Source organism: Meriones unguiculatus (assembly GCF_030254825.1).
Source record: "Meriones unguiculatus strain TT.TT164.6M chromosome 13 unlocalized genomic scaffold, Bangor_MerUng_6.1 Chr13_unordered_Scaffold_28, whole genome shotgun sequence".
In the NCBI taxonomy this organism is placed as follows: Eukaryota; Metazoa; Chordata; class Mammalia; order Rodentia; family Muridae; genus Meriones; species Meriones unguiculatus.
Genome location: NW_026843644.1, coordinates 9,383,932 through 9,410,124, shown reverse-complemented (window position 1 = coordinate 9,410,124; position 26,193 = coordinate 9,383,932). Strand labels below are relative to the sequence as shown.

At 38.5% G+C, this 26,193-nt stretch overlaps 1 protein-coding gene across 1 annotated transcript; it reads right to left on the bottom strand.

Annotated features, from left to right (window-relative positions):
• Positions 1–1,436: 1,436 nt before the first annotated feature.
• Positions 1,437–24,857, bottom strand: LOC132650735 (zinc finger protein 431-like). The gene is made up of 3 exons (XM_060376071.1): positions 24,705–24,857; positions 22,347–22,473; positions 1,437–1,501 (listed from the first exon to the last, which is right to left on the bottom strand). Exons 1-3 carry the CDS (start codon positions 24,855–24,857, stop codon positions 1,437–1,439), a joined length of 345 nt encoding a protein of 114 aa, XP_060232054.1.
• Between the last annotated feature and the right edge of the window lie 1,336 nt (positions 24,858–26,193).

Genomic DNA, 26,193 nt, shown 5'->3' with positions numbered 1-26,193 from the left:
ACATCTTGAGTTTTCATCATTATTTTTACATTCATGGTGATATTATCTAGGGGGTTGTTTTGCATATTTCAAAATACCTGTGGTGGTAAAAATATTTGTTACCTGTCTCACATTTATATTACACTTTCTTCTATATAATGTTTTACCACAGATTTGTAGAAAACTGCAAGACCTCAGACCTTTAACACACTGACAGGATTCATCAATTTCCCTATACTGTGCGCCATACTAAATATGCAAAGAAAACACGCAGAGTAATTTGCAGATTCCTAAAACTTATATTTTCTGTAGTGTGATTTTGTGAGAACTCCTAAAGAAGATGCATAACAAGTTCATTGATGCTGGTGCATACTTTGTGAAAGTGTGTGAATGCCGACTGCTAAGTCAGCAGAGAGATACGTGCTAATGAGATCATAGTATTGTTAGTTCTGTGGCCTATCACCTGTCCTATATTTTGTAAACATTTGTCTTTCATCATTTATCTATTGGGAATAATAAAGAGCTAACAACTGATAGCAGGGCACAAAATGGAGTGCAGAACTTCTGAGTGAGAGAGGGTTGCTGGGAAGAAAGCAAATGACAGGCAATTCACCACAGGCCAGTGATGTTAACAGAAGGACGTGAATATGAACAGAGAAGTAGAGCTGGCCATGCATCAGGACACTGTGCTAGGTTTATTTGTGTTAGGGAAAAAATGGTTCAGAATATGCCCAGGAAAATTGCCTAAGCTTTAAAATATTAAAAAGCCTCTGTGTCATTATTTGTAGTGCTGACAGCTCTAATTAGGGCATATAATCCATAACAGGTATCAATTTTTAAACATCTACTCAAAATGGGGACTACTATACCTTTTAGTTGTTATGGATAGTACATTGTTTATTTCAATATACATATACTAACATGACTGTACTCATTGTGATATATGATAAAACTATTAAAAGAATAATAAGTGACATGGTTTCATGATGCATTCAGACATTTGATTTTTTTCATCACAGACGTGCTATAGGGATTATGGTTTTTCCACAAACTTAGCAACATTACTACAAGTATATTAGTAACCTAGTTTTACTATGGACTACTTGATTAGTATAATGTTTTGGATATACTTTCATCATTCTTTACTTTGAATACATTTGGCAATATCTGAGTTGTAGGAGACTAAACAAATTGCAGTTCTACCTTATTACAGTAATGAGGCTATGAGTTAAAAATTGACCTTGTGTAAGGTATGTTTTCCTTGCATTCTTTCTTAGAGGATGCCCTGCAAAAACACATCAAATACCTAACATGGAGGTACATGGTTTAGTAACAAGTTAGTCATCATCAATAAATACACTTAAAGCAGTTCATTTACACTGTCCATTCTCTTTCCAACTTCCAAAACATATTAAAACTTTCTCAGAACCATATTCATATAAGCTTACACATGAAAATTACCTTGCATGTCTTCTATAAGGTTGACAATACTCTTCCATATTATGACCTTCCCAACTGTAGCCTAAAACATAGTAACAAAAAATGTATGCTTTATTATTGGAAATAAGACAAAATTAAAATCGTGATCTATGGTCAATCAAAGAACCATTCACCTCATTCTTCCATATTTTCAAGAGAAATTACAGAAACACATCAATAATGAATATAGATTTTTTTCCCCACATTTTAAAAAGTAAAGAAAATTCACTGTCCTACCTATAGCAGTAAGGTTCCAGTAGGTCTCCAGCATTACATCTTTATAGAGATTCCTCTGGGAAGGATCCAGCAAAGCCCACTCTTCTTGAGTGAAGTTCATATGCACATCATTGTAGGTCAATGCAGTCTAAAATAACCACACACATGTATAAAAGAAAGCATGATGCTTAGAATACTGGAAATGTATCCTTCATTTACAATATTTTCAAAGTATTCTGGTTTTTCTTCTACTTATTTTGTGACACACAAGTTTTAAGGCAATAACTAACTCTTTTTAGGAGGAAACTGAATAGTGAAGTTCATCTCTCTCATCCTTTAACTAGGATACAGACTTGCAAGAGAAATGTCAATCAACAGATAAAGAGAGAGTAAACAGATCAACAGTACTGAGCCCAGATGAGAGAAATAGTATAAACAATTCCTGACTCTTATAAGAATGGGCAGGCTGGGTGTATTATCTGATGACTTTAATTCCAAAATCACTCAGGAAACAGAGGCTGGTGTATCTCATAGAGCTGGATGGTAGCCTGCTCAATGCAATAAGTTCCAGGACACTCAGGGGTACATAATCAGATCCTGAATAATACACAAAAATTAATCAAACAAACAAGATAAAAAACTTAAAGATCTTTCTCAAGTTTCTACAAAGAGTTACACATTCACTCCAGTTCTGCATACATGTCTAGATACCATAAGTGCCTCATTTCAAACTGTAATATTAATATGATCTTTTTCAAAATGAAATGTATGCTTGAACAATTACAAAAGGAGAGATGAAAATATTAGCAATTTAAATGTTGATCATCAATAGGCAACACAGGGAATGGAGGTATGGCTCAGTGGTTAAGAACACTGTTCTTCCAGAGGACCTGGATTAAATTCCCACACCCACAGGACAGCTAATAGCTGTCTGTAACACAAATATATTCAATAAAATACTCGCAAAACAAATCCAAGAGCACATCAAAGATATACACGATGAACAAATTGGCTTAATGTCAGGGATACAGGAATGGTTCAACATATGAAAATACATCAATGTAATCCACCATATAAACAAACTGAAAGATCAAGATCACATGATCATCTCATTAGATGAGAAAAAGCCTTTGACAAAATATAACACCCTTTCATGTTAAAAGAATTGGAGAAATCAGGCATATAAGGAATCAGGCACATACTTAATATAATAAAGGCAGTAAAAAGCAAGGTGAGGGCTAACATAAAATTATTTGGAGAGAAACTTAAAGAAATTCCACTCATATAAGGTACAGGACAAGGATGCCTCCCCTCTCCATATCTTTTCACTATACCCCTTAAGTCCTAGTAAAGCAATAAGACAATTAAAGGTTATCAAGGAAATACAAATTGGAAAGGAAAAATTCAAAGTATCATTATTCACAGATGATTTACTAGTATACCTCGGTAACCCAAGAAATTCTACCAGAGAATTCCTACAGTTGATATACACTTTCTACAAAGTAGTTGGGAACACAATTAACTAAAAATTTCATTAGTCCTGTATACAAATGAAAAATGGGTTGGGAATGAGATTTGGGAAACAACACCCTGAACAGTAGCCACAAACAACATGAAGTGAAAGACCTCTATGACTAGAATTTGAAGTCTTTAAAGAAAGAAACGAAAAAAAATATCAGAAGATAGAAAGATCTCCCAAACTCATGGATATATAGGATTAACATAGTAAAACAGCATTCTTTTTTTTTTAAATATTAATTATACTTTATTCATTTTGTATCCCCCCTGTAGCACACTTCCTCCTTCCTTCACAAAACCCTCCCTTTATCCCCCTTCTTTAAAACAGCATTCTTAAAAAATGCAGTCTATGGGTTCAATCCATTTCCCAACAACATTCCAACACAATTCTTTACAGACCTTGAAAGAGCAAACATTAACTTCAAATGGAAAAATAAAACACCCTTGATAGCAGTAGAATCCTGTACAGTTGGAATAAGCACACAGAAATAAACCCACACTCCTACTGGAACTTTACTTTCAACAAAGAAGCCAAAATCATACAATGGAAAAAAGAAGTATCTTACACCACTCAAATGGCTAAAATAAAAAACTAAAGTGACAACACATTCTGGTGAGGATGTGGAGAAAAGAGAACTTTCCTTCAGAGCTGATGGGAGTGTAAACTTGTACAACTTCCCTGGTAATCAAACTGGTACATTCAAGAAAATTGGGAATAGTTCTACCGCAATACCCATCTATACCACTCCAGGGAATACATCCAAAAGATGTTCCATTTGTTCTACTATTTTCATAGCTGCCAGAAAGTGAAGAATGGATAAAGAACTTCTAGTACATTTACACAATGGAACACTCCTCAGTTATTAAAAATAAGAAATCATGGAAATTGCAGGCAAATGGATCGAACTAGAAAAGATCATTCTGAGAGAGGTAACCAAGACGCAGAAAGAAACACATTGCTAATAGACCTATAGTATAGTATAGGATATGCATACTACAATCCACACACCCACAGAAGCGAAGTAACAACTTGAAGAGTCCATGGGAGGTTGCCAGAACATCACTCAGAATAGAAAACAGAACAGACAGCAGAAGTGGATGAAAAGAGGGAACTGGGCAGGAAGGCAGAAGTTGGAATAGGGAGGGGAAAAATGTGGGTATCAGATGTGGGGAGAATTGTAGTAGGAGGTGAGAGGGTTGAGAAAAAGAAAGGAGACTGAGGCGGTTTCTCTTTGGAGTCATTTGATAGGGAAGGTTCCTGAGAGGACCTGGGTGTGACTGGGTGTGACTCCAGCTGAGACTTCTAACAGAGGGGCAGGGAAAAAGAGACATAGAAAAAGAAGTGACCACCTCCTAGACAGTCAGGACTAGGGAAGAGAAGAAACAACAACTGGACCACAAAACTCCTGATCCAAAAATTACCCTGCTTACAAGGAGTTTAGGGATGATAATGAGGGAACAAAGATTGAGGGAAAGTCCAACCAATAATTGGGTGAGCCTGAGATCTACCTAACACTAGAGAGCCAGCCAATGAAACTGTAGATTTTGCTTTGCTAAGCTTGTAGAAGAGCCTAAACGTGTCTGTTATCTCAGAGGCTCCATCCAGCAGCCAATGGAGACAGAAGCTGGAATTTGTAACTAAGCATGGGGTGGATCTCGGGGGGTCTTGTGGAAGTACTAGGGTAAAGATTGATGAACCTGGAGGGGATAGAAAGCCACAAGACCAACAGAGACAAGTAACCCAGACCCAGCAGGGGTACAGAAAATGAGACATCAACTAAGGAGCATGCATATGCATAGTGTGGACCTAGGCCCACTGAACTTATCTGTATGGTGAGCAGCTTGGTCCATGTGGGTGGAGTGCGAAGTGGAGTAATGTGAACTCTACTGCCTCCCCTTGTCAGGGCTGCCTTGCCTGGACTCAGTGGATGAGGATCTATCAGTCCTGATGTGACTTAATGTGTTGCAAGGGGTTGATACAGGGAGAGGAGAGCATCCCTTCTCTGGGAGGAGAGGGAGAAGTCTGAGGGTGGACTGAGAGCACAGGAAGGAGGGATCACATTGGGTTGTAAAGTCAAAAAACAATATATATTAATTTAATAGACTCAGAGAGAGGAACAGTGGGATTGGGAAGGCATAAGGGAGCTGTAGCTGGGATACAAAAGAACAAATTGTAATAAATAAAAGAGAATAAAAACAAAAAATACACTGTCTAAACAATCCAGAGTGCAAACTGGCAACATGATCTTGGCCATCATGTAGGAATGATCACAATAAATCCCAAAAATTCTCATCATGTCTTCACATATCTGTCATGGCCTAAGAACTCATAGTTACATTACACACATATAACATGCTTTTTTTAAAACAAATCTCACTGTTGTTACATTATCTAGTAATCTAGATAATTCTCTTAGAAGGCAGAACTTCAGCATGATGTCCCTTATAGTAACAAACGACAACATGAAGATGCATGTAACTTCAAACAATACATACAAACATATATACATATATTCTATTAAGCATTTTAATATTAACATTGGTAAATTATGTTGACAACATAGAACATATTGTGGGTACATCTTCCATCCTTGGACTCATACTCCGAAGGCTCTCACATGAGAATCAAGATTTCAAATGTAGCCTTGGCTAACATCCAAGCCAGCTTTGAAAGCAAGCATCACCATCTAGGAAATCATTTAGCATTTTTCAGTTCTACCTTACTTAATTTCTTAGAACATGAGCAGACTAAGAAAGATTGGGGGCCAAATTACCACTCAAATGACCTATAGCTTAAATTTTTATGGAGTCAATTTTCTTCAGAAATCCTAGGCTATCCACTTCCTCTGTATATACTACACTCAACATTCTGAACTTCCAGGTCCTAAAGGAAGAGCCAATTAAGCTCTGGACTTTTGCCACCTCAAGATCTGATATATTCCACAATCCTCTAAAAAGAGAACATTCTCAGGTCTGTCCAGGAGCAAAGTCACTTTCGGCATATTTTCTTTTTCCTAACCTGCTACTGCGCTGCTGTGATTGAATACTCTAAACAAAAACATCTCAGGTCATGAATGGGTTTACTTGTTTAGTCCTGTCAGACCAAAGTACATCATTGTGGAAGCCTAGGATAGAAACTAAAGTTTCGAGAAAACTAAGGCAAAAACCATGGCAAATATTGTTTACTGCCTTGTGCTCTTGTATCTTCATCATTCCATGCTCAGCTAGCTCTTTTCTAGCCCAGGGCAACTTGCTCAGAGATATTGTCATACTCAATTGAAGAGCCTTCAATAGAAATCTTCAGTCAACATAATCTCTCATTTACATAGAAACCTGCCATTTTCTCATTATTTTGTCACTTTATATACTCCTTGCAGCTCCATACCTCCTCTCCTCCTGGTATCATCCTCCCATCCTCTTCCCCTACTCCTCCTCCTCTTCTCATGAAAGGGGAGGCTCCTCATACCAACTCTTCTCAGCACATCAAGTTGCATACAAACTAAGTGCATCTTCCTCCAGTGAGGCCAGCGAAGGCAGCACAACAAGGGTAAAGTGATTCATAAACAGGCAAATGTGTCCATGTCACAGATAGCCCCCATTTCAAATGTTACATGACTGATATGAAGAAAAGCTGCCCATCAGCTAGATGTATGTAGGGAGCCTAGGTCCAGCACATGCATTTTCTTTGGATGGTGACAACCAGTCATTTTATGATGGCATGCTGCTAACTGAATTTACCATGTGAAAAAAAACAAACAAACTGAGAATTCTCAGGATTATGAAGACATTTTACACACAGAGACAAAATATAACTTCTGCACTTACTTTACAGCAAAAACAATGTAGATTGTGCACAATATTTGTGAAAGAATAACGCAAAAATTCCTAGAACATAAGCCCAATAATCTAGTCAAATGTCCATCCAGATACCTAAGGAAACCCAACCATGAGTCTTGAGTGACATGAGCATCTCCTTTAGCATTAGAGTGTACGGAAAGAAAAAGGTTTAGTGATTTCTGGTCCAGGCTCCCATTTCAGGGCAACACCTTTTCCAGATCTGCTGTTTCATATTCCAGTATCATTTTGCTCTGTCCTCCCCTAGCCTATCCTCAGTCTCCCAACACTCAGTAGGCACTTTCCCTCTTTCTCTTGGAATCAAAGTGGATAATGGCACAGCCCATTATTCAACCTGAAGGGGAGTGAAAAATCTTTCCCACTGGTGGAAGAGTGCCAAGAATATTAAGAATTAAAGAAATATTTTTAGAAAATGCAATGAGCTTTTTTTTCCTGTAACTTCACAGAAAAAAAATGGGCTGGGGATGTGGTTCAGCTGGTATAGTGCTTGCCTAGCATGCATGAAGCTGTGGGTTCGAGCCCAACACCACATAAAATTTGACATGGTGGCATTGCCTGTAATTAAAGCACTTAGGAGGTACATGTGGGAGAATCAGAAGTTCAAGCATATCCTTGGCTAGTGAGTTTATGACCATCCTCAGCTAAATGAGGTCATGTCTGAAAATGAAAAGCAAAACAAAACAAGCTTTTTTTCAGTATTGAGGATGAAATCTTTGGTCTCATATATGCTTGGCACACTTGCTACCATTGAGCTACCTCCCCAGTTTACCCAAATTTACTTATATCTATTAAAAATAATAATAATAAAAAACCTGAGAGGGCAAAAATGAGCTAAATGACTCAGTGAATGAAACACTTCCTGCTATTCCAAAAATAAATCTAAGTTTAATTCACAGTATCCACTTAGGGTGGCTCAAAGCAGCTGGTCCACCTCCACAGGATTTTGTGACTTCTTCTGGCCTACTCAGATGACAAAAAGAGGAACGGAACTAAAAGAAAAAGAAAAGAAAAGAAAAGAAAAGAAAAGAAAAGAATAAAAGAAGAGAAAACAAAAGAAAGAAAGAATGAGAAAGAAAGAAAGAAAAGAAAGAAAGAAAGAAAGAAAGGAAGGAAGGAAGGAAGGAAGGAAGGAAGGAAGAAAGAAAGAAAGAAAGAAAGAAAGAAAGAAAGAAAGCAAGGAAGAAAGAAAGAAAGAGAAAAGCCTTGAATAACAGCACTTGGGAGGCAGATTCCTGTGAGTTCAAGTCTAGCCTGGTGTACAGAGCAATTCCAGGACATCTAGGACTACATAGTAAGACACTGTCTTGAAAAAACAAAACCAACAAACTGACCAAACAAATAAATATATAAGAGAATTTATTTTTTTTTCAAATTAATTTCAGTGCATTAACAGGCCAAAAGGCAAAGCAGCTACCTTACAGCAGAGTTACAGGTAGCCATGAGCCATGAGATGTGCGTGCTGGGAAGTGACTTCAGGTCATATGCAAGAGTAACTACCAATCTTAACTCCTGACCCATCTGGCTCCTCTCCTTTTGAGACATGATTCCATGTAACCTAGGCTGCCTGCAAACTCTACATGTAGCTGAGAATGACCTTGAACTTCTATCTTTCTGCCTTCCCTTCTCCTGTGCTGGGGACTACAGGTGTTTACTACCATATCTCTCTTACAAAAGTGCTGAGGCTCAAACCCAGGGCTTCATGCATGTTAGCTAGTCACTCTACCAACTGAGCTACAGCCTCAGGAGGAGGTCCATATCATCTTGATGTTGTTCATCAGAAGCCAGCACACAAACTGGCTGTAGAAGAACATCTTTTTAAAAATAGCATAAAGGAACAGAGGAAAGTAGATGGCAGGAGCAGTTCATTGGTTTTTCTCACATGAAATTTTAGTAATACTTTGGACTTTCTTGACAGCTTCAAAATTTTAATGTGTGCAATGTAGAGGAAGAGAGTATGTGTGGCCCTAGTAATACACACCAGTAATATCTATACTCTGGAAGCCAAGGTAGGTAAATTCAGACTTTGTTGCCAGTCTCAGCTGCACTGTGAGTTGAAGTCCATCTTTGGCTATGTAGAGAAACTATATCAAATATAAAATATTTTTTTTAAATTAAAAAAAAATATATATTTATTTGCTTGTTCATTCATTTATTACAATCTATTCACTTTGTATCCCTGCTGCAGCCCCCTCCCTCATCTCCTTCTCATGCCACCCACCCTCCCTTTTCTCCCTTTATGCCCTTTCCCTAGTGCCCTGATAGGGTAGATTTCCTCCCATGATGATACCTGATTAAAAAAAAAATAAAGGCCCACGAGAATGACAACTGTTACTCCCATGATAAAACAGAACCCCTAATTAAATGAAAGGTTAAGATCTCAGACTTTAGAGATCCTGACATTCCTTACTCTAAATAGATATCCTTGTTTTTCCTCCTGTCTCCTTATCTACAGTTACTATTATGCCCTGATCTTGAGATCCTCAGAAACCACCAGGAGACAACTCCCTTGGGAAAACAAGAGAGCTTTATTGAGAGAGCAATCAATCTTGGGACCTACATCTCACTGCTACAGCAGTAGAAAAGTGTGACCCTGAGCCCTGGGTGAACAGGGATTTTAAAGGGAAAAACTGCAAGCAGGGGATTTTTCCATGCCTTGGTGTTATGGGACGGGGTAACACCTCAGGAGTGAGGTGACCACTGATGCTTAACAATAACTGCTATTCTAAGCTATCTGAAAGTACATCTGGAACATTTGGGAATATTCTATTTTGCTTTCATTGGCTGTTGCTAGGGAGTTCACTTTGTTTTCTGCCAAATGTACATTCCATGTTTTTTCCTGGAACTGGAGTTCAGTGGCCTGTCACAGGTGCACACAGGATGGTTTCTCACCTCAAAATGGAGTCACTCAAGCTAAGTTAAGCTATTCATTACCGTGCTGAATTTTATTTTACCTAGACTCATGTAGAACTCTTTCTGTGAATCATGCTGTCATCAACTACTCAACAGTCTTGCCCAGAGGGGAATCACTACTCCTGCTGAGTCTATGATCTCACCTTTCCTTCTATGACACATCCCTCCCTACCCACCCTGTCCAAGGCCCATCCCCACAAAGATAGAATATCAAATTTATAAGTCATGCTGGCTGTCACTGATGATCCAAACATGGCCTTTGCCCTCACTTATTAAGAGAATCTAGGGTCTGGCCATGGTGATGAATGGGAGGTGGAGGAGGAAGGATCTGAAGTTCAAAGTCATCCTCTGTTACATAGAAAAGTTCAAAGTCATCCTGATCTACAGGAGAGCCTGTCTCAAACCTCAATTAAAAAAAAAAAAAAGAAAGGAAAGGGGAAGGAACAGGAAGAGAAGAGGAATCAAAAGCATCACGGGTTCATTCACTCATTCTTCAAGCTTTTATAAGCAGCTTTAACATGCGTGGCTGCTGACCAAAAAGACCTGACACAAAACACATACACCTGCCCTCTCCCATTACGGCTATGCCCCAACACAGGTAACAGTTCTGATAGGTGGATGATGCAATCAGAGTTTTGATGCCAGAATCGCACAACAGACCTGACCTGACCACGCTGCCATGGCACAAACCTGAACTCCAAAGATACTCTTTCTGTTCACGCCTTCTAAGACCCAAGCCAGAAGCCCCACCATTGTCTGATCCCACCTATACTTGCACTGGGACATGCCTCTTCAACTAGCTCCTCCACCATGTCATTTAGTCCCTGGCCTCAAGTCCCAATTCCCAGGACACCAACCTAATTCCCTTTCTCATGACTCCATTTGTCAAATACCACAAGGGCCCACCTTCCACCAGTATCACTGGCTGCTTCTACATCAATCTTCTTCACAGCGTACCTCCTCCTAGGGCCAAGGGCCAGGACCAAGGTTGTAGTAGAAAATAGATATCTCTGGACTTCTCATGACTGGGTAGGAATCCCCTAGCATGGGCCCCGCCTCATGGGTCACATATAGATGCGCCGGTTCTCTTGTTAGTCTTCTCTACTGGATCTAAGGGGCAGTAAATTAATTGAATGTGATTGTAGTGAGTCAGGGCAGTGGCTCCCATCAGTGGGAGAAATGGCAGCTAGCGAGCTGTCAATGTCCTCTGGATCCAGGAAGCCTAAAAACAGAGCCCAGCTTGCAGGGGTTGTAGGGCATGACCGCCGGCATTGGAGAAGCAGTACAGTGAAGCTTGGCACTGAGATAGTGGCACTCTCTATGCAGGTAGACCTGTCCCAGATGGCCTCTTCTCCTGCAGGCATCAAGTGCTCTAGGGCACTGTGGGGAATACCAGCTAGGAACATGACCTGGCATTGCCGCACCTCCAAAAACATGCTAGCATCATTAACAAAGTATTCCCAGCTCTGGACCCTGGAACTCAGGTCTCCTCCCACCCACTTTTTCAATATCTCTACAAGTCCCTCTCAGGGCATGTAGGACCTCCTGTCTCTCCAGGGCTCCCCACACAGGATCAGGATCCCTGTACATCTTTCCCAGAAACCCTCTCTAAGAACCTGTCCGGGGCCTCCCATCCACCAATGTGTAGATCTGCCCTCCACTATGCATGACCCCTTCCAATCCACCAGAAGGGTCCCGCACACCCTCCCATCTGCACTTCCCTTGCCTTTATGTCCTCTTAAACTCCTCATTTGTGTTAATCTTATGTGGCTGGCCTGAACCCAACAACAGAACCCTATATTCTTTACTTCTGACTCCCTGAAAAACCCATGCTTCACCTCTAAAATGAGATTTCCAACTGCATCCATAAACATCAGTTCAGCCTGCTCTTTTGGCATTCCTTCTGGTCAAGGGCACCACTATAAAAATCACTTCTTGTCTTCTGAGAAGAATATAGACTGTTGCTGATTTTGACCCATTTAGATACCAGCTTCCTGAAGAAATGAACACCCAGGAGCTCCCAAAAGATAAAATTAACACCAATTCCCCCTAAACACACCCTCGTGTGTGGGCCTGAGAAGTGTTGATCATCATAAAATTGGTTATCTCACTACACATTGCTAATGTCAACTGTTGTCAAAGCAGGAAAGTTGTCCCCTCCTTCTTGTCCATCACTTTCTGTGTTATGACTATATCAGCTTAAAATCTGGTCATAGAGCTCAGTTCTTGCACAAGGCCTTCACTTACTAAGCACACTACGAGCCAGCCAGACAGACTGGAGGACACTCAATTCAATGGCCCGTTTTACTTTTTCACTCACCAGTCAAGATCCAACATAGAAGGAATTTTAGGACTGTTTTCCCAGAATTGTGCAGCAGAGGTAGGGTAGGGTGTTCAAAGCAATTCTCAATATCATGGCAGGAGGCAAGGCAGGGCTATAAGAGGCATTGCTCTATACAGAAGTAACAATCAACAGCACATGGAAAAATGGAAAAACATTCCCAATGACATGGACACATCGGGAATAACAACACATAAGAGATTAGAGCGGTGATGCATTTAGAGACAATCAAATTTAAGAGAACTCAATAATTGACTTTTTAAAAAGATAAATATAATTGATAAAAAGACCATAGCTATAGTGACTTGAAAAAAGATCAGGCAATTTCCTGGCAGAGTTAATAGCATTCATAAGATACTGTGTGCCCTTCCCTCAAGCACAATGTTGCTTGTTTAGACCTGTAACCTGACACATACAGCTACAGTGAATGGCTTGTGCCTCAACCCTCAGGACTGACATAAATGTGTAAGTGAATAAGACATATCTGGAAAAGACAGTTACCTAATTGGATATTCATTATTCATTGGATCAAGCTATTCTCCCCCAAATTGTACACCTACCAATCTAGTTTGTCTTCATTCATCTGACACTAATTTATACGTGCTGTAAAATAATTAGATCATAAACAGATCCTTTTTCACAATGGTGTCAGCAGCAGCTAGTTACCTATCCTCTTTCTCCCCATGATGTGCACAATAAGTGAGTCCTACTATTCTCGTCTGAAGTCAGAAGCCAAGCTCCAAGTGCATTTTTTTTCTGCTACTGCAATGGAAGGTTAACTATATGACTCTAATGGGTAATTTTAAAACTCAGTGGTGGTACTGCCCTGTAACTGAAATTTTATTTACCCTAATCAAGATAACAATATCATTGTACTGAACAGCAACATATTGGGATCAAGGTCAAATGAGTCAACATAGAAGAGGCTGACTCAGAAACATTTTTCTAAAAGCTTTGGGCTGCAGATGTTCTAGAATTAACACCCTTCACAGGAAAAAGAAAAATCACTCCCTACATCTAAGACTTTAATATAGAAAATGTCTTCAAAGACAGAATGAATTCAACTATGTATACTGCTCAAAGAGGAACTGACTACAACAGATTTTGCATTCCACATATGCTGTCACCCTTAAATCTCTTTCAGGTTCAGATTCCAGGTTAAACTTTGACTAATTCCAATAGGGACAGAAGACTGAATGTATAGTCCTGAAAGCAGACAAAATTCTACTAAGCAAATCTGTCTTCTAGAGCACAATATATAATCTATAAGATAGATTTAAAGGATTTATGATTGTCAAAATTCCCACACATAAAAAGGAGAGAGAACACTCATGCAGAAAGCATCACAGAAAAGTTAACTATGAGCACTGTGTTTGCAGATCTTTGATGAAAGTTATACTGAGCTATTCTAACTTTAGAATATAGTGGCTTTTGCCTCTGAGGAGGCTGGCTCACAACAATACCACAACTGCTAATATGCAGGACCAAAATGAGTTCATTTCAACTAGCCCTAGCTGCAGTCTCTCTCAGGGCTATGACATTACTGCAGCAAATTTCATTTCATTAAGCTTTATTTTAATTTATATGGATGTTTGGCATGTGTCTTTGCACAGTACCTACAGATGCCAGAAGGGGCCATCAAATTCGTTGGAAATGAAACTACAGATGGTCAGCTACTAGCTGGTTTGTGAAATGTGATCTGTGTCCTCTTAACACCCAGTGCTCTTAACTGCTATGCCATTTTTTCTTTAAAATTTATTATTTTACATGTTAATTAAAATATATTACATCAATTTCCCCTTGCCATGTCCTTTCTTCATCTCTTCCCAAATTCTTCCATTCCAATATTTCTTTTTAAGTATGTGAGCAATTATGTGCAAATATATGAATTATACCTGAGTCCATTTCTGTTGGTTCTGTGTATATGGATTCAGGGCTGAAGACTTTCCACTGGATATGTAATGAGGGAGCTCATCCCCACCTGAGGCTAATTTTCCCACTTGCAGGAGAGTTCCATTTAAGGAGTCTGACCCTGAAGTGACCTAAGCTGCCTTGGACAAGAAACATTAGAAAACACAAAGTGGTAAGTAAATATGTTAGCAAATAATTGCTGGTGCCATGGCTCTGAGTTTCTGGAGCCGCAGGGAAGACTATGGATAGTGTCCTGGGCCAATCAACACCTCTCTTTGTTCTGAGGGCCTCCCACCATACCACTGACCATTCTTTCCTTGGGTGATTTTGAAACCTTGAAATTCCTGCCTCCTCTTTGTAAGCACCATGATTACAGACTTGTGTCGCCATACCTGCTGTTGTGGCTTCAGCTCATTTAGTGATGTTATAGAATGACTATTTGAGTAAGATGAGCAGTTACACATAAACTGTATTACAAAACCGTTTATCTCTGTGAGCCTGACTTTCACTCTATAAAGTAAAGATAGAAATCTGCCCCAGTCTTTAGATGAGTTATAACAGACTGGATGATAAAGGAAAACAACATTCCTCATAGATAAGGTAATATATATATATATATATATATATATATATATATATATATATATATATTTGATCTGGAAGAACTCAGAGCTATATGACACTGATTGCATTAAGAGATTTTTTTTTGTACAGTGAGTCACATTACATTAGTAAACTAAACCAGGACGAACAGAAGAAATTCCACATTCTTAATACTTATTGGGATTTTCCACAGTGTAAGACTGCAGATGTATTCCCAATGAGGTTGGAAAAGTAATTAATTATCTTACTTTAATGTTTTAGTTTAATGTATCAGTGATTAGTTTAATGTATTAGTTTAATGTGTTAGTGATCTATTAGAATAGATTTTGGGAATGTGATACAAGTTTACAATTAACTTATTAACAATCATTTAACTAAAAATGAAATATAGATTCACAGTGTTATCACTGTACAATTTTTCATTATAAAGATGTATTGGATATTTTAGAATGTACTGACCTATGATGTTGTATATCTGAACTTCACTTGGAAAGAGTATGCTTTGCCAGATTTGCTCTAAAAAAAGCTCAGCAAGCATGTGATTTTGGTGACCTACAAATTCCTTAGGTTGAACAGTGATTATTTTACAATTTAACCATTGTTATCTAATTAATAATTAATAACAATGTAATTGTAACCTTCTATCACAACTAGAAAGTGCACTCAAAGTAGTGACTACTACATAGCTTCTGCTTATTCTCTGAGACAGTATTATGTTGCTTCTTTTGGTATCCCTAGACTCACATGGCTTGTAAGTATTTTGACAAATTTTATCCCTATTTAAAAAAAAAAAGTGAAAGATTACCACATTCATATAATTTGACATTTTGTTCCTTGTGGACATGTGGTATAAGGATTAAGGTTTCTCCACAACAACATTCTTGACTCTCATAAACTTCCCTTCAATAAACAAGTATATGAATGAGTAACACCAGCTTTACTAAGGATTATTTGCTTATTAGAATATTATTCAACATATATGTTGGTATAATGGTCTTTAGGAAGGTATACAATTTATCCTTGTTCTTTCAAAGGCTGATTTCTCTACCCCACTATCTGGTTTCAATCCAGACATTGCATTGTGATGCTTATTCCAAGTATCACCTGTCTCAAGTTTGTGTAAACATGCCACCACTTTTTCTCTATATTGTCAATTAAACAACCAGTCCCAATGCTGTGCAATGGAGAGGATAAGGTGGGACATCCTGGTTAGGAAAGGAGAGAAGGAAGTGAGGAGGAGAGATCAGCAGGAGAGAACTCTAACCATGATTAGAGATGAGCCGGACCCTAAAATATGACTGAAAGTAATAATGGGTGAAATCTGAATGGTTGGAAACAATGTGGGCCTGGAGGTTTAAGATGAAATAACTATTGCCCAGCATTGTGCACTGGGTTAATTAAAAAAAATCCAGACTCTGTATGGTAATTTGGGTATATAGTTGGTTTAGAATTAACCACTGCAGCCAAAATGGAGTTGGTAGCCAAAAAGAGTGTGTATTGCTATTTGGTGCTGAGTTTGAGTAGTTGCTCCTGGTAACTGGAATTTCACCTCTTGGCCTTGGCAAACATGGGTATTATCTAAAGCTCAGTTTCTCACAGACTGACCTGGGCATTCTTTACAGCTGGGTGTTCTGTCCCTGAGAACTAGATATAAATTCACTGCAACCATGGAAACCAGATAAGTAAAGTTTTTCTAATCTTAACTAAATCCTCAGCTGCTTTGCTAAGTGAAACTGTTACTGTGAGATAATTGGTTGTGACATTTTGATTTATAAGCACTGTTTAAAGGCTCAATAAACAGCACCTTGATTAGAGTCTTGACTTGGTGTCTTCCTTGTGTCACCCTGCTCTTTTTCTCCCAGCCCTCATTTAGGCAGATTCAACTGTCGCTGCGGGCAGCGAAAAACCACTGCTTAACTAAAGGTAAATAATAGTAATCATTAAGAAGCACAACAAATGGCACCCAACTAATCTAAGTATTGCCACCCTTTAGCTCATACTTCAACATAATTTGGTGGGAAGAATAAGCTCCCAGTGATAAAACCCAAATTTGAAACCTAAAATCTCCCTGGTCAATTCCTGTCCCTTTAAGAGAGACTCTTAAACAGGCCCAGGAGCAAAAGACAGCCTACTGTGGGCAGATCTGGGACTGAACATAACAAAACTGACAACTGCTACAGTCTAACAGGAGGGGGACACAAGCATGGCTTCCTTATACTGTGGCTGGCTCAGAACAACAGCAGCAGTAACGGCTAGAAGGAAAGGAACTGGAGGCAGACAGATCTCTAGACAGAGCTTGGCATAGAAGTACATCTAAAACAAGAACAAAAAATGCCATGGCAGAGAAAGTTTTAATCCCTTTGGCTTTGTTTTGGTTGTCATAGTCATGGATCTGGTTTAAGGGTGATAGGTCTTCTCCATGCCTTCTAAGAGAAAGTTCAAGGAGAAAATGGGAGAAAACACAAAGATTGGAATACTAAGTTACAGATAATAGAAAGGGCATTCCCCCTTATAAAAATTAGATTAATAATGACTAAAATCCAAAGCTCTCTGGCTGCAAGATACTTGTCAGCTCTTTCTGGTAAAGGTCCACCATTTAAATATAACAACAACTAAATCCAAAAAAATAACCAACTTGCTTGTTACAGTCTAATTCACACAACTGACCCAAAATATAATATTTTCTTGTCTCTTTGCTTGATTTTCATTTAAAGGCTTTGCTTTACAATGATATGGATTTGAGAATATTTAAACAAGTTGGTGAAGGCACATTCCTTTAATCCCAACACAAAGTAAAAAGAATCAGGCAAATCACTGAGTTCCTGATCAGTCTAATTTACATAATAAAAGGGTGGCATCTCCTGCTGTATAGCCACTCGCAGAGATAGTCTAAGATTCAAAATGACAACATTTTCCTTCAGGTTACCATAAAAGTTCTTTTTTCTTCATAATAAATTCTATGTCTTTACTGTTCTAAAAATTGGATACATACCAATTTTAGGTTTATGTAGAGGGAAATGATGTCACATTGATCTAAAAACGCCAGCCAATCTCAAAAACTGGTAAACCTGCTCCAGATGGCCTCTTCTCCTGGAGGCATCAAGTGCTGCCAGGCACTGCAGGGGAAGCCAAGCTTAGGGCATGACATGGGGTCACCTCACCTCCACAACCATGCTAGAAGCATGGACAAGGCATTCCCAGCTCTGGACGCTGGAACTCAGTCCTCATCCCACCCACGTTTGCACTCTCCCTCCACATCCCTCTCAGGGCTTCTAGGACCTCATGTCTCCTCTTCACAATTCCCCACACAGGATCAGGATCCCTAGACATCTTTCACAGGACCCCTCCCTCTATCAGAACCTGTCCTTGGCTTCCCATACACAAATCTATAGAACTGCGCTTCACCATGTGTGCCCTCCTCCAATCCACCAGCAGTGTCCTAGAAACCCTTCCATCTATACTTCCATTCCCTTTATTTATGTCCTCCTAAACACCTCACTTGTGTTTGTCTTATGTGTCTGGCCTGTACCCAACATCAGAACCCTGTACCCTTTCCTTCTGATTCCTCAAGATCTCATGCCTTGCCTCTTAAATGAGAAGTTTCCCAACTGAATCCATAGACATCAGCTCAGCCTGATGCTCAGCTCAGCATTCCTCCTTGTCAGGGGCACCACCATAAAAATCACTTCTTGTCTTCTGAGAGGACTATACACTCTTGATGATTTTGACCCATCTAGACCCCAGCTTTCTGAAGAAATGAACATGCATGACTTCCCAGAAAATAATGCTGAATCCCACTCCCCATAGGCGTACCATGGTGTGTTGGCCTGAGAATTGTTGATCATCATAAAATTGGTTACCTCACTACAAACAGCTAATGTCAACTACTGTCAATGCAAAAAAGCTGTCCATCTCTTTCTCTTCCATCACTTTCTGTGCTGTGACTATACCAGTTTAAAATCTGGTCATAGAGGCCAATTCTTGCACAAGTCCTTCTTCATTTGTAAGCCCAATAAGACACAGAGAGACTGGAGGACACTCATTCACTACTGTGTTTTTCTTTTTCACTGATCAGTCAAGGTCCAGCCTGTAAGAAGTTTTAGAACTCTTTTCCCAGCACAGGGCAGCAGGGGTAGGATTGGGTTTTCAAAGAAATTCTCCATGTCATGGCATGAAACAAGCCTGGGATATAGGAGACATTTCTCTATACAGAAATAAATAATCAACAGCACTTGAGAAAAATGGAAAGACATTCCCAATGATACAGAATCACTGAGTATAACAAGAGATAAGGGCAGTGATGCATTTAGAGACAATCAAATATAATAGAAATCAATAACTGACTTTTTAAAAATATAAATATAATTAAAAATGCAATAGACCATAGATTTAGTGACATGGAAAAAGCTCAGGCAAATCCCTGGCAGAGGTAATGGCATTCATAAGATACTGTGTGACCTTCCCTCAAGTGTGACATTGCTTAGTTCTGTAACCTGACACACACAGCTACAGTGAACGGCCTTTGTCTCAACCCTCAGGACTGGCATAAATGTGGATTAGACATATCTGCAAAAGACAGTCCTCCAGTTGGATATTCAATATATGTTGGATCGAGCTATTTTCCCCAAATTGTACACCTACCAATCTGGTTTGTCTTCATTTATCTGACATTAATTCATACATGCGGTGAAATAACAAAATCATGATCAGAACCTTTTTTAAAATAGTGACATCAGCAGTTGTTGGCCTAATCTATTTCTGCCTGTGATGTGCATAATAAGCCAGTCCTCCTATTCTCATCTAAAATCAGAAGCTGAGCTCCACATGCATATTTTTTCCTGCGACTGCAATGGAGAGTTGACTATATGACCTCAATAAGTAATTTTCAAACTCAGTTGTGGTACTGTCCTTTAACTGAAAGTTTTATTTACCTTAATCAAGATGACAAGGTCATTGTCCTGAGGAGTAACAGGCTGGGATCAAGGTCATCTGAGTCAATGTAGAAGAACTTGACTCAGAAACATTTTTCTTTTACATCTTTCACAGGGAGAAATCACTCCCTACATCTAAGAGTTTAATGAAGAAAAACCTCTTCAAAGATAGAATACATTCAACTCTGTATACTGCTTAAAGAGGAACTAAGCACAACAGATTTTACATTCCATGTATGTTGTCACCCTTAAATCTCTTTTAGGTTCAGGTTCCAGGTTAAACTATGAGAAATTCCAATAGGGAAAGAAGACTGAAAGTCTAGCCCCATAAGCACACAGACTTTTAGAAAGCAAATCTATCTTCTAGACAATAATGCATAATCTGAAAAGATTTATAATTGTCAAAATTCTCACACATGCAAAGGAGAGAGAACACTAATGTAGAAAACATCACAGAAAAGTTAATTATAAACACTGTGTTTGCAGTTCTTAGATGAAAGCTATACTGAGCTATTCTAACTTCAGAATACAGTGGCTTTTGCCCCTGAGGAGGCTGGCTCAGAACAAAGCCACAACCACTTATATGCAGGACCAAAAAGATTCATTTCAACTAGCCCTAACTACAGTCTCTCTCAGGAGAGTTCCATTTATTAATGACTAACAGGAATCTGACCCTAAGCTGCCTTGGAAACAGAACATTGGAAAACACAAAGTAGTAAATACCTTAGCAAACAATTGCTGGTTCCATGGCTCTGAATTTCTGGAGGTACAGGGAAGACTATATGTACTGGCCTGGGTCTGTTTCTCTCCAGTATATGTTCTTTCATACCTGCAAAAACAATTGGTACATATGTAAGGTCTTCCATATTTAATAAAGTGATAAATGTTCTTATCTGTATGAGTTAATTTTATAATATGTCTAATTGTAAAGAAAAATCAAATCTTATAGTTTTATCACTTTGTTTACATTCATCATTTTCCCCTTCATTATGGAATGTTTTGTTACTTTGAAGATACCTGTGATGGTGAGAACATTAATTACATGGCTCACATTATAGTGTACTTTACTATGAGGATTTTACATATCTTTATCTGGAAGAACTCAGTGCTATATGATAGTTATTGCACTAAAAATTTTTCTATAGAGTGAGTCATATTACATTAGTAAAGTGAACCAGGACTAACAGAAGAAATTCCACATTCATAGTGCTTCCAGGGATTTTCCACAGTGTAAGATCATAGACGTATTCCCAATGAAGTTGGAAAGGTAGTTAATTATGTTAGTTTAACGTATTAGTAATCCCCCAATTAGAACAGATTTTGTGAATGTGATACACATTTACAATTAACTTATTAACAATTAATTTATTCAACTAAAATGAAATATAGATTCACAGTGTTCTTATTATCCAATTTTTATTGTATAGATGTATTGGATATTTTAGAATGTACTGACCTATCATGTTGCAAATGTGAACTTCACTTGGAAAGAGTACACTTTGCCAGATTTGCACTAAGAAAAGTCTCTACAAGCAGGTCATGTTGGTGACCTACAAGAACCGTATGCCTACAGGTTGAACAGTGATTTTTTTTACTATTTAATAGTAATTTAACCATTATTAACTAATTATTAATTAATAATAAAGGAACTAATCTTGTATCACAGTCAGAAATTTTACTCAAAGTGGGGACTGCTACATATTTTTCAACTTTATTCAAAGAGAGAAATATGTTGCTTCATTCAGTATCCTTATGCCCATGTGGGTTGCAATTATTCTGACAAATGATATACCTATCAAAAGAAAAAAAGTAAGTGAAAGATTACCACATTCACACAGTTTGACATTCTGTTACTCATGGACATGTGCTTTAAGGATTAAGGTTTCTCCACAAGAATATTCTTCACTCTTACAAACTGCCTCCCTTACTAGCAAGTACATGAATGAGTATCACCAGCTTTACTGTGGACTATTTGCTTATTAGAAGATTATTGGACATATACTTATCACTTATTTAATGTGTATTCATTTTGCAATGTCTGAGTGGCATGAGATAATACATTTGGAGTTCTACAGCATAGCTCTGATGTACCTATAATTCTAATGGTTGATATCTGTTAATCCATTGTTCTCTTGTCTGCTTTCTTAGAGGAATGCCTTGCAAACACAATTCACCTGACATTAAAGATTTGGACTTGTGAGAATTTAATAATCATCAATACACTTAAAGTAGTGCTTTTTTACACTGTTGCTTTTATTTATAACTTCTGGGACACATTAACATTCCTTCAGAGGCACTGTGAAAATATATATTTGCATCTGTTTGCACATGAAGATTACCTTCCAAGTCCTCCAGAACTTTGACAAGGTTCTTCAATATTATGGTGTTCCCAACTGTAACCTAAAATGTGTAACAGAAAATGTATGATCTATTATAAGAAATCCCACAAATATAAAGTTACTATCTTCTGTGAACTGTAGAATGATGCCTGAGTTAATCAGCTTATTCTTCCTTCATTACAATTAAAATTACAGAAGAACCTCAAAAACAACAACAACAGTTGCCCCATTGTTTTAGAAAGTGAAGTAAATTAGCAGTCTTACCTATAACAAACAGGTTCCAGTATGTCTCCAGCATCACATCTTTATAGAGACTCTTCTGGGAAGGATCCAGCAAAGCCCACTCTTCCCGAGTGAAGTTCACATGCACATCATCATAGGTCAATGCATCCTAAAATATTACATACATGTGTAAAACAGAAACCATGATAGTGGCATCACTGTAACTTGTATATATCATGGAAAATATATTCACAAAAGTCTCATGCTTCCTCAAGTTATTTCCTGACACAGAGGTACTAATGAAATTACTAAGTCATTTTAGAATGAAAATTAATAATAAGGTTCACCTCTATATTTTCTTCAGCTTTTGCATAGGATATGGCTGGCAAAAGAAATGCCAATTCACAGTCAGAAAAAGAGAGAGGCTACCAACAGAAGAAAAGTACTGAGCACACATCCAAAAACTTGTATGAACAATTACTAACTAGAAAAATTGATGTGCAAGCTGTGAGTGTTGTCTCATGCATTTAATCCTATCACTTTGAAGGCAAAAACAGGTGTATCTCACTGAACTGGATTCCAGCCTGATTTATGGTTATTTGTCCTAGGACAGGCATACATACATATTAAGGCCCTAAATCCACTACAATAATCACTCTAATAAACAAAAAAGAATGTAAGAACTCCAGGGATTTTCCTGAATTCTCTACAAAGAAGTATAAATCCACACGAGCTCTGTATTGACCTTCTAAAAACCTGAAGGGTCCCAGTTTAAACGATAATATTAATAAGATCTTACTAAAAGAATATGCATGTTTAAACAGTTATAAATGGACAAATGAAATAGTAGCAATTCAGGTGTTGATCATACATAAGCAACACAAGGCAGAACAAATGGGTCAGCAGTGAAGAGCTCCTGATGGTCTGGAAAATAATTGAACACAATTGCCAGTATTTACATGGGGCTCACAAGTATCCATTATTCCAACTTCAGAAACTCTGAGGTCATCTCATGAATAACCTGAAGACTACTTCTAACTACCGTGAGGCACACAAGAGGTGGCATATTCATGCATACAGGTAAAATACTCATATTCATTCATTTAAAAACTTCAAAACAGATAGGTAGTAAGAATGTCATGCACCTGGAATGCAATATCTCTGAAGACTCAGATGTGGTAAACATATGACATCCTGAGAAACAGAATATACTCTGCCAAATTTAAAAATTCAGAGAGCTAATATTAAGAATATATGAAGAACCTAAGAAGTTAACCATCAACAAACCAAGTAATCCAATTAAAAAAATGGTGTACAGAGCTAAACAGAGAATTCTCAACAGGAACACTGAATGGCAGAGAAACACATAAGAAATGCTCTCAAAATGAATAAAGTGTAATTAATAAAAGTTAAATAAAAAATTTTAAAAAAAGAAATGCTCCACATCCTTAGTCATCAGAGAAATGCAAATCAAAACAGTCCTGAGCTTTCACCTTACACTCATTAGAATTGCTAAGATCAAAAACTCAAGTGACAACACACACTGGAGAAGATGTGCAGAAATGAGAACCTGCCTCCATTGCTGGTGGGAATGTAAACTATGAGATGTTTTAAAGCAGTCCTTAGCTAAAGTCAACATGGTGTATGACTTACTGTCACCTAAGCACTGGTAAATCCTTTACATCAAAAATGCTACCTATTTACAACACAGCTTTCTAATGAAGTGCTATGAACACATATGTATTTTCAACATGCACAAGATTAAGTCCAAATGAATCTTACACCTACATGTCAAATGCCAAGAGCAAAACATTGAGAGGATACTAAGGAAACTAGGCCTCTCCGAGTTTGTGTCCTGCCAAGGACATTTCTATGTTGAAGTCCCTGCTGCAAATGCTGTGAATATGCAGCCCCATGGTGTGTAAGGAGGCAGCCTCCAGAGCCCAGCCTTTTCCCCCATTTTGGTAGCAAGGATAAACTAACTTCACATTCCCAACCTTACTTACAGAGCTATCTCCCACCCGGCCCTTGTAACATTTTCCTAAGTATCTGTTAACTCGTTAAACTTGCTGTTACCTTAACTGAGGCACCTAAAATATAAAACTATATCACCTGCAAAGAGCTCACTTACTATGGACAGATGACCACTTTCATTTCTCCCTGATCAACTTGAGCTCTAGACCAAATATCTACGGGGATAAATTAAGGCCATGGATTCCAGACCGAATGCCTTGAAAAACAGTTAAAGGTCTAGAGCTCAGGTGTTCTGGATCAGTGCAGCCTCTGACAGAAACGCCTTTGCTTAACCCATAATGTTAAAATTTAATTGGATGACCCCAACACTCACCAAGGGCCCCTCAACTTGTGGATGTAATCCTTTAAATATACAATAAAGTTTACCTTCCAGGACCGTTCAGATTCAGAACTGGCTGCCTCTCTGAGCTTAGAAAAGAAAGCTTTCATTTTAACCTTCTGTTCCTGATGTGAGTTTTTTCGACCTTCACCGTGAACCCAAATATAGTGAAGATATTCAGATGCCTCCACTGCGTTCATGGCTAGTACAAGGGATCTCTCTCGTGGCTGCTTCTCGATGACGGTTCCCACACAGCCCCAGGAAGGACTCTACAAGCAGGTCTTGCTGTTCAGCCTCTGGCTCCATCAGGTTGGGGACACACACTCACCATGTTGTGACTTTGGAAGCCAGCTGAAATCCCCTCACAGCACACAGCAGCTGCACTCACATTAACCACTCAAGCCTGCTCTGCTAAACTGTGAGCAAGCAGGGTGGCACCCGGAAGAACCTGCCCCTTCCTCTGACTATAGGGATGGCCTGAAGATCCTGATTGGCCAGTGAGTCTTGAGTGACATGAGTACCTCCCTTTGGGTTAGAGTGAATTGAATGAAAAAGGTACAGTGATTTCTAGCCCAGGCTTACATTTCAGGACCAGACATTTTCCAGATATGCAGAGATTTGTATTTCAGTATAATTTGTACCTTTCCTCTCCTAGCCTACCCTCTGTCTTCCAGCATGCAGTAGGCACTGTCCCTCTTTCTCCTGGAATCAAGGTGGATAGATGCACAGGCGATTATTCAACCTGCAGCAGAGTGAACAGGATGTCTCATAGGTGGCAGGATGCAAAGCATACTAAGCATTAAAGAGGGATTTTAGAAAATGCAATGAAAAAAAAGGAAGGGATGATGCTCAGTTGGTACAGTGCTTGCCTAGCATTCATGAAGCTGTGGGTTCAAGCCCAACACCACATAAATCTTGACATGGTGGCATTGCCTGTAATCAACGCACTTAGGAGGTATACGTGGGAGAATAGGAAGTTCAAGCACATCCTTGGCTAGTGTGTTTATGACCATAATCGGCTCCATGATGTCCTGTCTGAAAAGGAAAAGCAAAACTACACAAGCTTTTTTTTTTACAGCATTGAGAATGAAATCTTTGGTTTCATTCATGCTGAACATGCTTTCTACCATTGAGCTACATGGTCAAATTCCCCAAAGTTAATTATATCAATTAAAAGTAAAAAAAAAAAAAAAAAAAAAAAAAAAAAAAAGGAGAGGGCTAAAGGAATGGATAAGAACACTTCCTGCTATTTCAAAAATAAAGCTAAGTTTGATTCATAGTAGCCACTTAGGGTAGCTCACAGCAGCTGATCCACCTCCACAAGACACCAAGAGTTATTTTGACCTCTTTAGATGACAAACACATCTAAAACAAAAAGTTTGTAACTAAGACAAACAAAAAATAAACAAACAAATAAATAAATCTTTAATCCCAGAATTCAGGAGGCAGAATAAGGCACAGAGCTCAATTCTTGCAAAAGCCCTTCTTCATTTGTAAGCGGAATAAGAGCCAGAAAGACTGGAGGACACTCATTTA